Genomic DNA, 12,674 nt, shown 5'->3' with positions numbered 1-12,674 from the left:
CAGATGTAATGCACTGTCCGGAATAGCTTCACTCAGCCAGGTTTCTGTGAAGCACAAGGCAGCAGAGGTTGAAAAGTCCTTGTTTGTGCAGGTGAGGAGATGTAGTTCGTTTTGTTAGGAAGAGAGCGGAGATTCGCTAAGTGAATACACGGCAGCGCTGTTCGAAATCCATGCTGACGGAGTTTGACCACCACACCGGCTCATCTCCCTCGCCTGCATCTCTTGAACAGCAGAGCTGCGCCTCCAACTAAAATGTCCAGCAAAACGTCTGAATATTCGAAAACCGGGAAAAGATTGTCTGGTATATGCTGTCGAATGTTCAGCAGTTCATCTCTGGTAAAACTGACTGGAAAAAGATTACTAAACAAAGGACAAACAAACAAAAACAACAAAACAATAGGTGCGATCCACACCGAGGCAGCCATCCGCGGCGCCATCATGATGATTCATTTGGAACAATTTTGGAACTATATTGGGTTGCCACTTGATGTCCAATGTAAAATCTGGGTTCTAAAGCCAAACCAGTTGAGAAGCTCTGTTCTAGAGACAAAGACCCAGGTCTTTTAAGCCTAATGCACAACCTCTGACATCATTGATCAGCAAGTACTGTAGCTCTCAAGGCAAAGCTGTCATTAAACTGGAAAAAAAGAATTAAATCAGAAAAACAGACACAGCAGTGCACCATAAAAGACTGTATGAGAGGTATGAATAGTAGCTAGAATTAAGAATAATTGAAAGGAAAGCAAAAAAAAAAAAAGAAAAAAAAAATATGATGTTGAACACATCACCATTCAGCTGGGTTCATCTACAATAACACCTTCCAAAACGGTCAGAAATCTAGGGGCATCCATCGATAACCAACTCAATTTCACAGACCACATCTCAAAGACAGCACGATCATGTAGATTTACACTCTACAATATCAGGAAAAAAGACCCTTCCTCTCTGAACATGCCACACAACTTCTTGTTCAGTCACTTGTCATAACTAGACTGGACTACTATAACACTTTCATTGCAGGTCTTCCTGCATACACAGTTAGGCACCTGCAAATCATCCAGAATGCAGCAGCATGTCTGTCTTTAATGAACCAAAGAGACCGCATGCTACATCACTCCTTGTCTCTCTTCACTGGCTGCCGGTTGATGAACATATCAAATTCAAGGCTCTGATGCTGGCATACAGAACAGTCACTGGGTCTGCTCCAGCGTACCTAAAATCATTTCTGCAGAGCTACATTCCCACCAGAAGCCTGCAGTCAATTAATGAGCGATGCCTTGTTGTACCAACACAAAGAGGCACCAAAACACTTTCCCGAACTTTCAGTTTCACTACCACGTTGGTGAAATGATCTTCCCAACTCCATCCATGAAGCAGGCTCACTCTCTGTCTTCAAAACACGGCTAAAACACATCTTTTCCATGAGCACTTAACCATTCACTCATAAAAAAAAAAATTTATAATAAAAAAACTATTATATATATTCTTGTTGCACTCTAATCTATCTTGGATACTACTATTCTGATGCTAGTGAAACTTTGTAATGCAGCACTTTTTGTACCACTCTCTCCTTAAAATGAATCGCTTATGATGTATTATTCATCTTTTGTAAGTCACTTTGGATAAAAGTGTTTGCCAAATGAATAAATGTAAATGTCAATGTAAAATAATTATAATAATCTAGCAAAATATAGCCATTTGGTCTTTTCGGGGGGCCCTCCATTAAACTTTAAGGGAAAAGACTGTATAATTTTCATCACTTCACAGTTAATGAGTTGTCTTATGTATGGGGAACATGGACACGTAGACACATCAAAAAAGAGAAATCAACAACTATTGTGGCAGCTACAGAAAATATGCCTTACTTCTCTTTTCTTGTCAATGGTGCACTTGATCATTCTTTAGACAAGAATCATGAAGAGCCTTACTGTCAGACTCAGAACTTGTACTGAACCTAGACAAAACAGAGCTCCTTATGTTCTCAGTCAGCCCAGGAATTTATAACAACATAATCGATCAGCTAGGCTAGGTTAGCCAGGTTAGCCAGGAACCATGGACTACTGTATGACTACCAGCCAAACGTCACGGACTACATCTCAAAGACATGTCATGCAGATTTGTGGTCTACACCATGAGAAAAATCAGAGCCTTCCTTTCTGAGCATGCTGTGCAACACTTTGTCCTGTCTCTTGTCATCTCTAGAATGGACTACTGCAATGCTGTTTTAGCCAGCCTTCCTGTATGTTAAAACTAAACCTTCTGATTCAGAATGTGACAGCATGTTTGCCCTTTAGAAAACCCAAGAAAATGCACATTACACTTCTCTTTGTCTCACTTCAGTGGTTATACCAGTTGCTGCCCACATCAAGTTCAAGATACTGATGCATGCATCAGAACAGTCACTGCTTGGTGCCCTCCTACCTCACTCACTTTAACAGAAAGAGGCACAAAATCATTCTCCCAAACCTTTACACTCAGTGTACCTTAATAGTGGAATGATCATACCCACCTACATCCCTGAACAAGCTTGTACTTTTGTTGTTTTCTGAACAAGAGGAGCATGATAACAAATGGCATGGAATGGTCCACCCAAAAATAAAAATAAAACAGTTAATCAATAATTAATTAATTACCCACCCTAATCACCTGAATAATTAATATAATCACCTTTATGTCATTCCTAATGTGTATGACTTTCTTCCTTATGGAAAATGACTTTAAGAAAACCGACCTCTCTAACCCTTAAATTAAACCTAACCGATAGTGCCATAAAAGCAAACGTGAGATGAAAAATGCAGTTGCCATAGCAATCACATAATGATACTTTCAGCTAATATGTCATGCTCTTCAGGATTCGTACCCGGTCCTTTGCATTGCAAGTGCAGTGCTCTATCAGTTGAGCTATAGCACAATTTAATCATGTGTGAACAAACTTCTAAAAGTTGGTTACATAGTGCAAACATTATAATATAGTGCCTTAGAAGTTATGCACCATAGTAAAATTGTTTAGATGTCATAAGATAGCATTGTTTGAGGAACAGGGTAAAAAGTAAGTGTTTATGAACTGATAATCTGCCATTTTGCTTGTGATTTGTGTGAAAGCGAATAAAAGTCATTGTTGTTGTAGCACCTCTAGTGTTCATTTCACAAGGAAACTGCTGCGATACATACAATGGGTGCTGTAAAAATTATTTGCAAAAATGTATGCATAGTAACGTGATTCTTTAAGACTAGGTTGGGATTTGGTGAGAAACTACCTGAAATTTAAGTTCTTTTTCAGCTAAAATCTTGATGTCCTTTTTGCGTTCATAAGTGCGTAAGATAAGCTCATTCACAGTGGCTTGTGTGTTCATGCGAATACTTGCTTTGTTTTTAGCACTAAACAATAGAATATCTGGCAAGGAGATGCAAACCATTGTGAACAAGTTTCTTTCAAAGCAAGTGTGTTCAGTGGATGCCTTTATGTTTTATCTGTCTTATATCTCTTAGATTTTACAGCTATTCATTTGATACTCAGGGAAAACCTTTCAGCCTTGTGTGTATTTGACTGTGAAAGTAAACAGAATATTAACAACTCCATAAAAGTTGGATCAAGATCAAAAATATGTTTTCTCAGATCATGACTTCATGCTTAAATTCACTTACCTTGCTCCTTGTGACCACCCCCGGAACAGCCTGGGATGGGGGAGGAAGAGGCCTGTCCTCGTAACCCGTGGAGACTGCCAAATCGGGGGCGGCTGTGTGCCACAGCTGGGCGCTCACGGGCGGAAAGGGCACCGCTGGAGCGCCAATCCTGGGTTCTTAGGTGCTGGCTGTGAGAAGGGTGACGTCTGCTTCCTACGGTGGGCTCCACACCGGGGCCGGACCGAAGGGGTGGGCTGCGGTGGAGCCTGTGCAATCACAGCAGGGGGATGCCCTTGGTGACGAGCAGGATCTTGAGCCACGCTGGGGCAGGATGTGCCAGATTGCCTCCGTCTGCTGCTTCACCGCCGAGAACTGCTGGGCAAAGTCCTCGATGGTGTCATCAAATAGACCAGCCTGGGAAATGGGGGCAGCAAGGAACCGAGTCTTGTCAGCCTCACCCATCTTGACCAGGTTGAGCCAAAGGTGGTGTTCCTGGACCACTAGTGTGGCCATAGTCCGCCCGAGAGACCACGCCATGACCTTCGTCACTCGGAGAGCGAGGTCGGTCACTGAGCGCAGTTCCTGCATCAAATCTGGGGCAGAACTACCCTCGTGCAGTTCTTTCAATGCCTTGGCTTGGTGGACCTGCATGAGAGCCATGGCGTGCAGGGCAGAGGCGGCTTGTCCAGCAGCGCTGTAGGCTTTAGCCATCAGGGACGACATGAGCCTACAGGGCTTGGACGGGAGCTTAGGGCATCCGTGCCAGGTGGCGGCGCTCTGTGGTCATAGGTGCACCACAAGTGCCTTATCCACCGGGGGAATCGCCGTATAGCCCCTGGCCACCCCGCCATCGAGGGTAGTGAGAGCGGGGGAACTGCTGAATCAGGGCCAGGCAGTAAAAGGTGCCTCCCACGATTTTGTCAGCTCCTTGTGCACTTCCGAGAAGAATGGCACTGGAGTGGGGCGTGGCTGCTTTGAGCGGCGCCGCGAGCCCAGGAACCATTCATCAAGCCGCAAGGGTTCAGGGGAGAGTGGAGGGTTCCACTCTAACCCGACGCTTGCGGCCGACCGGGAAAGCATGTCCATCATTTCAGCATCGGCCTGTGACTGGGCAATCGTCCCCGAAGGGGGAAGCCCTGCTGAGGCTTCTGCATCTGACTGGACAAGCCCGCTCTCCGATGCTGCGCTTGAGAGCTCATCATCTTCACGGGCTCTGAACAAGAAGCCAGACTCGCCGTGAGACGAGCCGGTGAACTCATCCGGAAGCCCGACTGGGGCAGACGAGCGTGCTGGGGAATGGGAGGTCCGCGGGGTGCTAGCCATCCTGGCCTCATACCCGTATGTAGAAGGACCGAGGTGGGGAGCCGCGACCGCAACGTTGCCATGGTCATGTTCTTGCAATGAGAACATGAACAATCCACAAACGCTGCCTCCGTGTGGGTCGTGCCCAGACATAAAAGACAGCGATCATGACCATCCGAAGTTGAGAGATAACGACCGCAACGAGGAATAACACACGATCGGAAAGGCATCTTTAAAAATACGCGTCTTTAAAAAGACATTCCGTGTGTGCCGCTCTTTTAGAGAAATATATACTCTTTTAGAGGAAAAAAAGCTCTTTCAGAAAATATACTCTTTTGTTTTCTGCCGAAGCACCCAGGGGCGTTCTCTGCAGTGCACCAGTGCAGAGGAGGGAGAAGCCGCTGAAATGCGCCATCAGATCCAGCAGAGGTGAATGAACAGTGCTATTCAGCTCAATGAGCATGACCGTTTGGCTCCAAAGAGAAAATCTGAATGAGTGGTTGCATACCAGCTCCTTTAAACCCGTATGTCCGGGGGAGTGGCATGCAAATACCACTTGCCAATTTTCAGTGGCCTTTTATCAAAGACCAGAGGTGTCTCGGGCTCCCAAGAGTGACCCCTAGTGTCACTACATCGACACAACGTCGAGTGAGTGACAGATAGTGAACTGAAAATTTAAGGTTTTGATATTCCATTTGACTTCAGTTGGCCTTATTTTTATAGTATTTAATTGCTGTTAATGGTTAATTATTGGACTCTCAGTCTTTCTTTCCTCTTTTTAACACTTTTTCTACCTCCTTCCAGATCCTGGTACACGTGGGTTTTCTAACAGAGGAATCTGGTGATGTGTTCAGTCCGAAGGTGTTGAAGGGAGGGCCACTTGGAGAGATGGTTCAATGGGCAGACATCCTCACCACACTTCATGTGCTGGGACACAACCTCAAGATATCACTCTCCGTTAAAGAGCTGCAGGGGTGAGTCTACCAGTGGCTTTTATTTGACGTACAATGCTAAAGGTTATTTTTCAGTACTACGGACAGCTCCTCTATACACTAAGGTCCTGATTTACCAACATGCCAAATAAAGGCCCTGATTTACTAAGATCCCAAATAACAGGTACTAATTTGCTTGTGCAATCTATCAAATTGTATGCACGCATCTTATTGTTAGTTATTCTTAACTAAGAATAATTGCACAAATAGGCATGTATGTGCACATAGGTTGGACACGACCATATTTAAAGAAGGCTTTTGCATGTTAGTCAAATGTTAGCCATGTAGCTCACTTGCAACTCTCACTAAAAATTAGCTTTTGATTGTGATAGATTATATGATTTCTATAATACAGTACATAATACAGAAAACATAATATATAGCCTATGTAAATACATGTTTAAGTTATCTCACTTTGGATTATACTGAAAAGAAAGCTTAAATTTAAACAACTCAAAACTATCTACCACTGTAAATTACATTTTTAATAAAACAATTACCAAAAGCTCATGAAAAATAATTTCATATATCACATTAACGCATGTCAGCTAGTGTCACAGATTGACTTTTTTATTAAGAGGCAACATTTCATTTCATTACATTTATTTATTTATTTGTCAGGGACAATACACATTAATCAAACATCTCACTTATGTAAATGTGTCAGATTTAAGCAATGGCTAATTTTCACCTGCAGTCCCTGGGTATGTTGTTAAAGGTCAAAATTACACTCAAAATATGTAATATTTAATATAGAAAATTACACATTATGCAAAATTTTAAAATTACCATAACAATCAAAACTAATCAATAACAAATATGAAAAAAATAAATAAAAATAAGATAATACAATAAATACCATGTTGACAGTTCTAGCTTGACAATAACCAGACTTCAATTATTTTAGAGGAAAGTCCATGACTTGTTAGAGCTTTCAAATCAGCTGAAAGTCCATTCCAGTCATGGGTTGCTCTAAAAGCAAAAGATAACTTACCAAAAACACAAAACATTTTGTAATGGTATTTTACATTCACCCCTAACACCAGCTCTAGTTACATTTCCTGTAATTTTATAAATGTACTGTTTAAATATTGTTTGGGCAAAACCATTAAGAATTTTAAGTCAAGACCTACAAATTTAATCCAATTTTCCCAACTAAAGAAGTTATACTTGGTTAAAATACGACAGTGATGGAACATGTTTGTTGTTGTTTTTTTTGTTTTTTTGTCTAGTACCTTAAGAGCCTGCTTGTACACTGTTTCAGCAGGCTTCAGAACAGATTTACATGTCTGAGTCTAGGTAGTCATACAATATGTAATATGAGGAAGAATAATTTCCTTCATAAATAAAACGTCATGGTTACTTGTGTAACCTCCGTTCCCTGATGGAGGGAACGAGACGGTGTCGATGTAGTGACACTATGGGTCACTCTTTGGAGCCTGAGACACCTCTGGTCTTTGATAAAAGGCCAATGAAAATTGGCGAGTGGTATTTGCATGCCACTCCCCCGGACATACGGTAGAATGGGCTCGTAGCCCTACCGGGGGCGGCAGTTTTGGGCAAGATATGCCATGGTTATGGCGTCAACGAGCCAGTTGGTGATCCTCTGCTTGGAGACAGCGCTTCCTTTCCGCTGTGCACCAAAGAAGACAAAGAGCTGCTCAGAGACTCTAAAGCTCTGCGTGCGATCCAAATAGATGCGTAAAGCATGCACCGGACACAGCAACGACAGGGCTGGGTCTGCCTCCTCCTGGGGCAGCGCTTGCAGGTTCACTACCTGGTCTCTAAAAGGAGTGGTGGGAACCTTGGGCACATAGCCCGGTCGGGGTCTCAGGATCACGTGAGAATAGCCCAGACCAAACTCCAGGCACGTTTTGCTGACAGAGAACACTTGCAGGTCACCTACTCTCTTGATGGAAGTGAGCGCAGTCAGGAGGGCAGTCTTAAAGGAGAGTGCCTTAAGCTCGGCTGACTGTAAAGGCTCAAAGGGGGCTCTCTGTAGACCCTGAAGAACTACAGAGAGATCCCATGAGGGAATGAGGGGCGGTCTGGAGGGATTCAGCCTCCTGGTGCCTCTTAGGAACCTGATGATCAGGTCGTGCTTCCCTAAGGACTTACCGTCAACTGCGTCATGGTGTGCTACTATGGCAGCAACGTACACCTTCAAGGTGGAAGGGGACAGCCTCCCTTCCAGCCTCTCCTGCAGGAAGGAAAGCACTGATCCAACTGCGCATCTCTGGGGGTCTTCGTGTCGAGAAGAACACCACTTAGCGAATAGATGCCACTTAAAGGCATACAGGCGCCTCATAGAGGGGGCCCTAGCCTGAGTGATTGTGTCTACCACCGCGGGTGGTAGGCCACTCAGGTCTTCCGCGTCCCGTCCAGGGACCAGACATGGAGATTCCAGAGGTCTGGGCGCGGGTGCCAGAGAGTGCCCCATCCCTGAGAAAGAAGGTCCTTCCTCAGGGGAATTCGCCAGGGGGGAGCTGTCGTGAGGAGCGTGAGGTTCGAGAACCACGTCTGGGTGGGCCAGTAGGGTGCTACCAGGACGACCTTTTCCTCATCCTCCCTGACCTTGCACAGGGTCTGTGCAAGCAGGCTCACTGGGGGAAATGCATATTTGCGAATGCCAGGGGGCCAGCTGTGTGCCAGCGCGTCTATGCCGAGGGGAGCCTCGGTGAGGGTGTACCAGAGCGGGCAGTGGGAGGATTCTTGGGAGGCGAACAGGTCCACCTGTGCCCGACCGAATCGACTCCAAATCAGCTGGACCACCTGAGGGTGGAGTCTCCACTCTCCCCTGAGGGAAACCTGCCGTGACTTAGTGACGTAGTGTTGAGGTTGCCCGGAATGTGAGTGGCTCGCAGTGACTTGAGGTGCTGCCGACTCTGGAGGAGGAGACAGCGGGCGAGTTGTGACATACAGCGAGAGCGCAGACCGCCTTGGCGGTTGACATATGCTACCACTGCCGTGCTGTCCGTCCGAACTAGCACGTGCTTGCCCTGGATTAATGGCCGGAACCTCCGCAGGGCGAGCAGAATTGCCAGTATCTCGAGGCAGTTGATGTGCCAACACAGTCACGGACCCGTCCAGAGGCCGGCGGCTGCATGCCCATTGAAAGCAGTGCCCCAGCCCGTTTTGGAGGCGTCTGTCATGACCGCGACGCACCTGGAGACCAGTTCTAGGGGAACACCTGCTCGTAGAAATGAGAGGTCAGTCCAAGGGCTGAAAAGACGGTGACAGACCGATGTAATGGCCACGCGGTGTGTCCCGTGGCGCTATGCCCATCTCGGGACTCGAGTCTGGAGCCAGTGCTGAAGCGGCGTCATATGCATCAACCTGAGCAGGGTGGCCACCGCCGAGGATGCCATATGCCCCAGGAGCCTCTGAAAAAGTTTCAGTGGAACCACTGTTTTCTGTTTGAACACCTTCAAACAGGCCAGCACCGACTGGGCGCACTCGTTCGTATGGCGCGCCATACTCCAAACCGAGAAAAGAGATGCTCTGAACCGGGAGGAGCTTGCTCTTTTCCCAGTTGACCCGAAGCCTTAGTCGGCTGAGGTGTGAGAGCACCAGGTCCCTGTGTGCGCATAACACGTCTCGAGAGTGAGCTAAGATTAGCCAGTCGTCCAGATAGTTGAGAATGCGAATGCCCACCTCCCTTAACGGGGCAAGGGCAGCCTCTGCGATCTTCGTAAAGATGCGAGGAGACAGGGACAGGCCGAAAGGGAGGACTTTGTACTGATACGCCTGACCCTCGAACACGAACCGCAGGAAGGGTCTGTGTCGAGGAAGGATCTAGACGTCAAAGTATGCATGTGCCGCCGCGAACAATCTTGATGCCGGACGTTCGCTAGAATGCGTCTTTGCGTCAGCATCTTGAATGCGAGACTGTGTAAAGCCCGGTTCAGTACTCGCAGGTCCAAGATTGGCCGCAACCCACCACCTTTTTTCGGTACGATGAAGTAGGGGCTGTAAAACCCTTTCTTCATCTCGGCTGGAGGGACAGGTTCTATCGTGCCCTTCTGTAGGAGAGTAGCGATCTCCACGCGCAGGGTAAGAGCATTTTTTGCCCTTGACCAAGGTGAAGTGAATACCGCTGAACATGGGCGGGCGCCTGGCGAACTGAATCACGTAGCCGAGTCGGACGGTCCGGATCAGCCACCGCAATGGATTGGGAAGCGCAAGCCATGTGTCCAAATTCAAAATTTCAAAAAAGGGGGACCAAGGGGACAACATCGTCGGACGTACCGGCAGGTGGGGCCTCGCAGCGGGGTGGAGCACAAGGTACCACAGCACGTCGTGGCCGTGCTGAGTCTAGGGACATCGAAGCACTTACCTGGCTCCTTGTGACCACCCCCGGAACAGCCTGAGATGGGGGAGGAAGAGGCCTGTCCTCGTAACCTGTGGAGGCTGCCACATCGGGGGCGGCTGTGTGCCACAGCTGGGCGCTCACGGGCGGAAAGGGCACCGCTGGAGCGCCAATCCTGCAAGAAAAAGCCCGTGGACGGTAGTCGTGGTGACAACCGTACACACCGGGTATGTGACCAAGGGAGGAAGGAAGCCGCTCTTTTGCTGAACTGTTGGGTACTGCAGCCACTTGGGCATGCGGCGAAATCAAACAAAAAGGCAACAAAAATTTTTCACCCGGCCCTCCACCGGGGGATGGAGTGGTCTTTCTATCAGCTCCACGTGAGTGGGTTCCCTCGTCCCTGGGTTGCCCATCTCAGGGGCGCTTCGAGGACCTCCGTGGGTTCTTCGGCGCCGGCTGTGAGACGGGTGGTGTCGGCTTCCTGCGGTGGGCTCCACGCCGGGGCCTGTGGGGTGGGCTGCGGCAGAGCCGGTGCAGTCACCGCAGGGTGACGCCCTTGGCGACGAGCAGACGGGGTGCGGGATCTTGAGCTGCGCTGGGGCAGGATGTGCCGGATTGCTTCCGTCTGCTGCTTTACCGTCGAGAACTGCTGGGCAAAGTCCTCAACGGTGTCGCCGAATAGGCCTGCCTGGGAAATGGGGGCAGCAAGGAACCGTGTCTTGTCGGCCTCACCCATCTCGACCAGGTTGAGCCACAGGTGGCGCTCCTGGACCACTAGTGTGGCCATCATCCGCTCAATCGGTCGCCGAGCGCAGTTTCTGCATCAAATCTGGGGCGGAACTACGGGCGGGCATAAGTGCACCGCGAGCGCCTTATCCACCGGGGGAATCACCGTATAGCCCTGGCCGCCCCGCCATTGAGGGTAGTGAGAGCGGGGGAACTGCAGAGTCGGGGTCGGGCAGTAAAAGGTGCCTCCCACGACTTCATCAGCTCCTCATGCACCTCCGGGAAGAACGGCACTGGAGTGGGGCGCGGCTGTTTTGAGCGGCGCCGCAAGCCCAGAAACCAATCATCAAGCCGCGAGGGTTCAGGGGAGAGCGGAGGGTTCCACTCTAGCCCGACGCTCGTGGCCGCCCGGGAAAGCATGTCCGTCATTTCGGCATCGGCCTGTAACTGGGCGACCGTCCCCGAAGGGGGAAGCCCAGCTGAGGATTCTGCGTCCGACTGGACATGCCCGCTCTCCGATGCTGCGCTCGAGAGCTCATCATCTTCGCGGGCCCCGAACAAGAAGCCAGACTCACCATGCGACGAGCCGGCGAACTCATCCGGAAGCCCGACTGGGGCAGACGAGCGTGCTGGGGAATGGGAGTTCCACGGGGGGATACCCGGCGGAGGCGATCCCATTGAGGTCCCCAAATCGCGCCCCAGTGCTAGCTGCGCTGACCTCATACCCGTAGGTAGGAGGACCGAGGCGGGGAGCTTTCTTACGAAAGCAAGCCGCGACCGCAACGTTGCCATGGTCATGTTCTCGCAGTGAGAACATGAACCATTCATAAACGCTGCCTCCGTGTGGGTCGCGCCCAGACACGAAAGACAGCGATCATGACCATCCGAAGTTGAGAGAAAACGACCGCAACCAGGAATAACACACGATCGGAAAGGCATCTTTAGAAACACGCGTCTTTAAAAAGAAGTTCCGTGTGTGCGCTCTTTTAGAGAAATATACTCTTTTAGAGGGGAAAAACGCTCTTTCAGAAGATATACTCTCTAGTTTTTCTGCCGAAGCGCCCAGGGGCATTCTTTGCAGTGCACCAGTGCAGAGGAGGGAGAAGCCACTGAAATGCGCCGTCAGATCCAGCAGAGGTGAATGAACAGTGCTATTCAGCTCAATGAGCATGACCGTTTGGCTCCGAAGAGAAAATCTGAATGAGTGGTTGCATACCAGCTCCTTTTATACCCGTATGTCCGGGGGAGTGGCATGCAAATACCACTCACCAATTTTCATTGGCCTTTTATCAAAGACCAGAGGTGTCTCAGGCTCCAAAGAGTGACCCCTAGTGTCACTACATCAACACAACGTCGAGTGAGTGACAGATGGGGAACAGCTGCCTCATGGTCAGATTATTTATAATAAATCTAATATTCGCCAAATTTAATTTTACTGTTTTTACAATTTCTTCACGTGTTTTTTAAAAGAAAGTTGAGAGTCAATAACAATTCCTAATTATTTAAATATTTGCCACTGCAGTTGATTTTCAGGGGCATTTTTACCTTTAAGAAAGCATATTTATTTTCTAACCATATACAGTACAAACACACATAGCATGCTGTCCATGTATGTCAAATATATCAGTAGGATCAATTAATTGAAATAAATTCTCAATATAAATAATTATGGCTTTCAAACCAACACTAAAAATGTATAGCTGTAAATAATGCACAATATA

The 12,674-nt window shown here is 48.0% G+C and overlaps 1 protein-coding gene across 1 annotated transcript in view; it reads left to right on the top strand.

Annotated features, from left to right (window-relative positions):
- LOC127450325 (alpha-1,6-mannosylglycoprotein 6-beta-N-acetylglucosaminyltransferase B-like) overlaps positions 1-12,674 on the top strand; it is a 292,577-nt gene that overhangs the window by 134,462 nt on the left and 145,441 nt on the right. Inside the window, exon 8 of the mRNA XM_051714336.1 lies at positions 5,731-5,900. Within this exon, the coding sequence (XP_051570296.1) occupies positions 5,731-5,900 (170 nt within the window). The remainder of the gene's footprint in view (positions 1-5,730; positions 5,901-12,674) is intronic.

Source organism: Myxocyprinus asiaticus, chromosome 13 (assembly GCF_019703515.2).
Source record: "Myxocyprinus asiaticus isolate MX2 ecotype Aquarium Trade chromosome 13, UBuf_Myxa_2, whole genome shotgun sequence".
Taxonomy (NCBI): domain Eukaryota; kingdom Metazoa; phylum Chordata; class Actinopteri; order Cypriniformes; family Catostomidae; genus Myxocyprinus; species Myxocyprinus asiaticus.
This window is presented reverse-complemented; position numbering and strand designations above follow the sequence as displayed.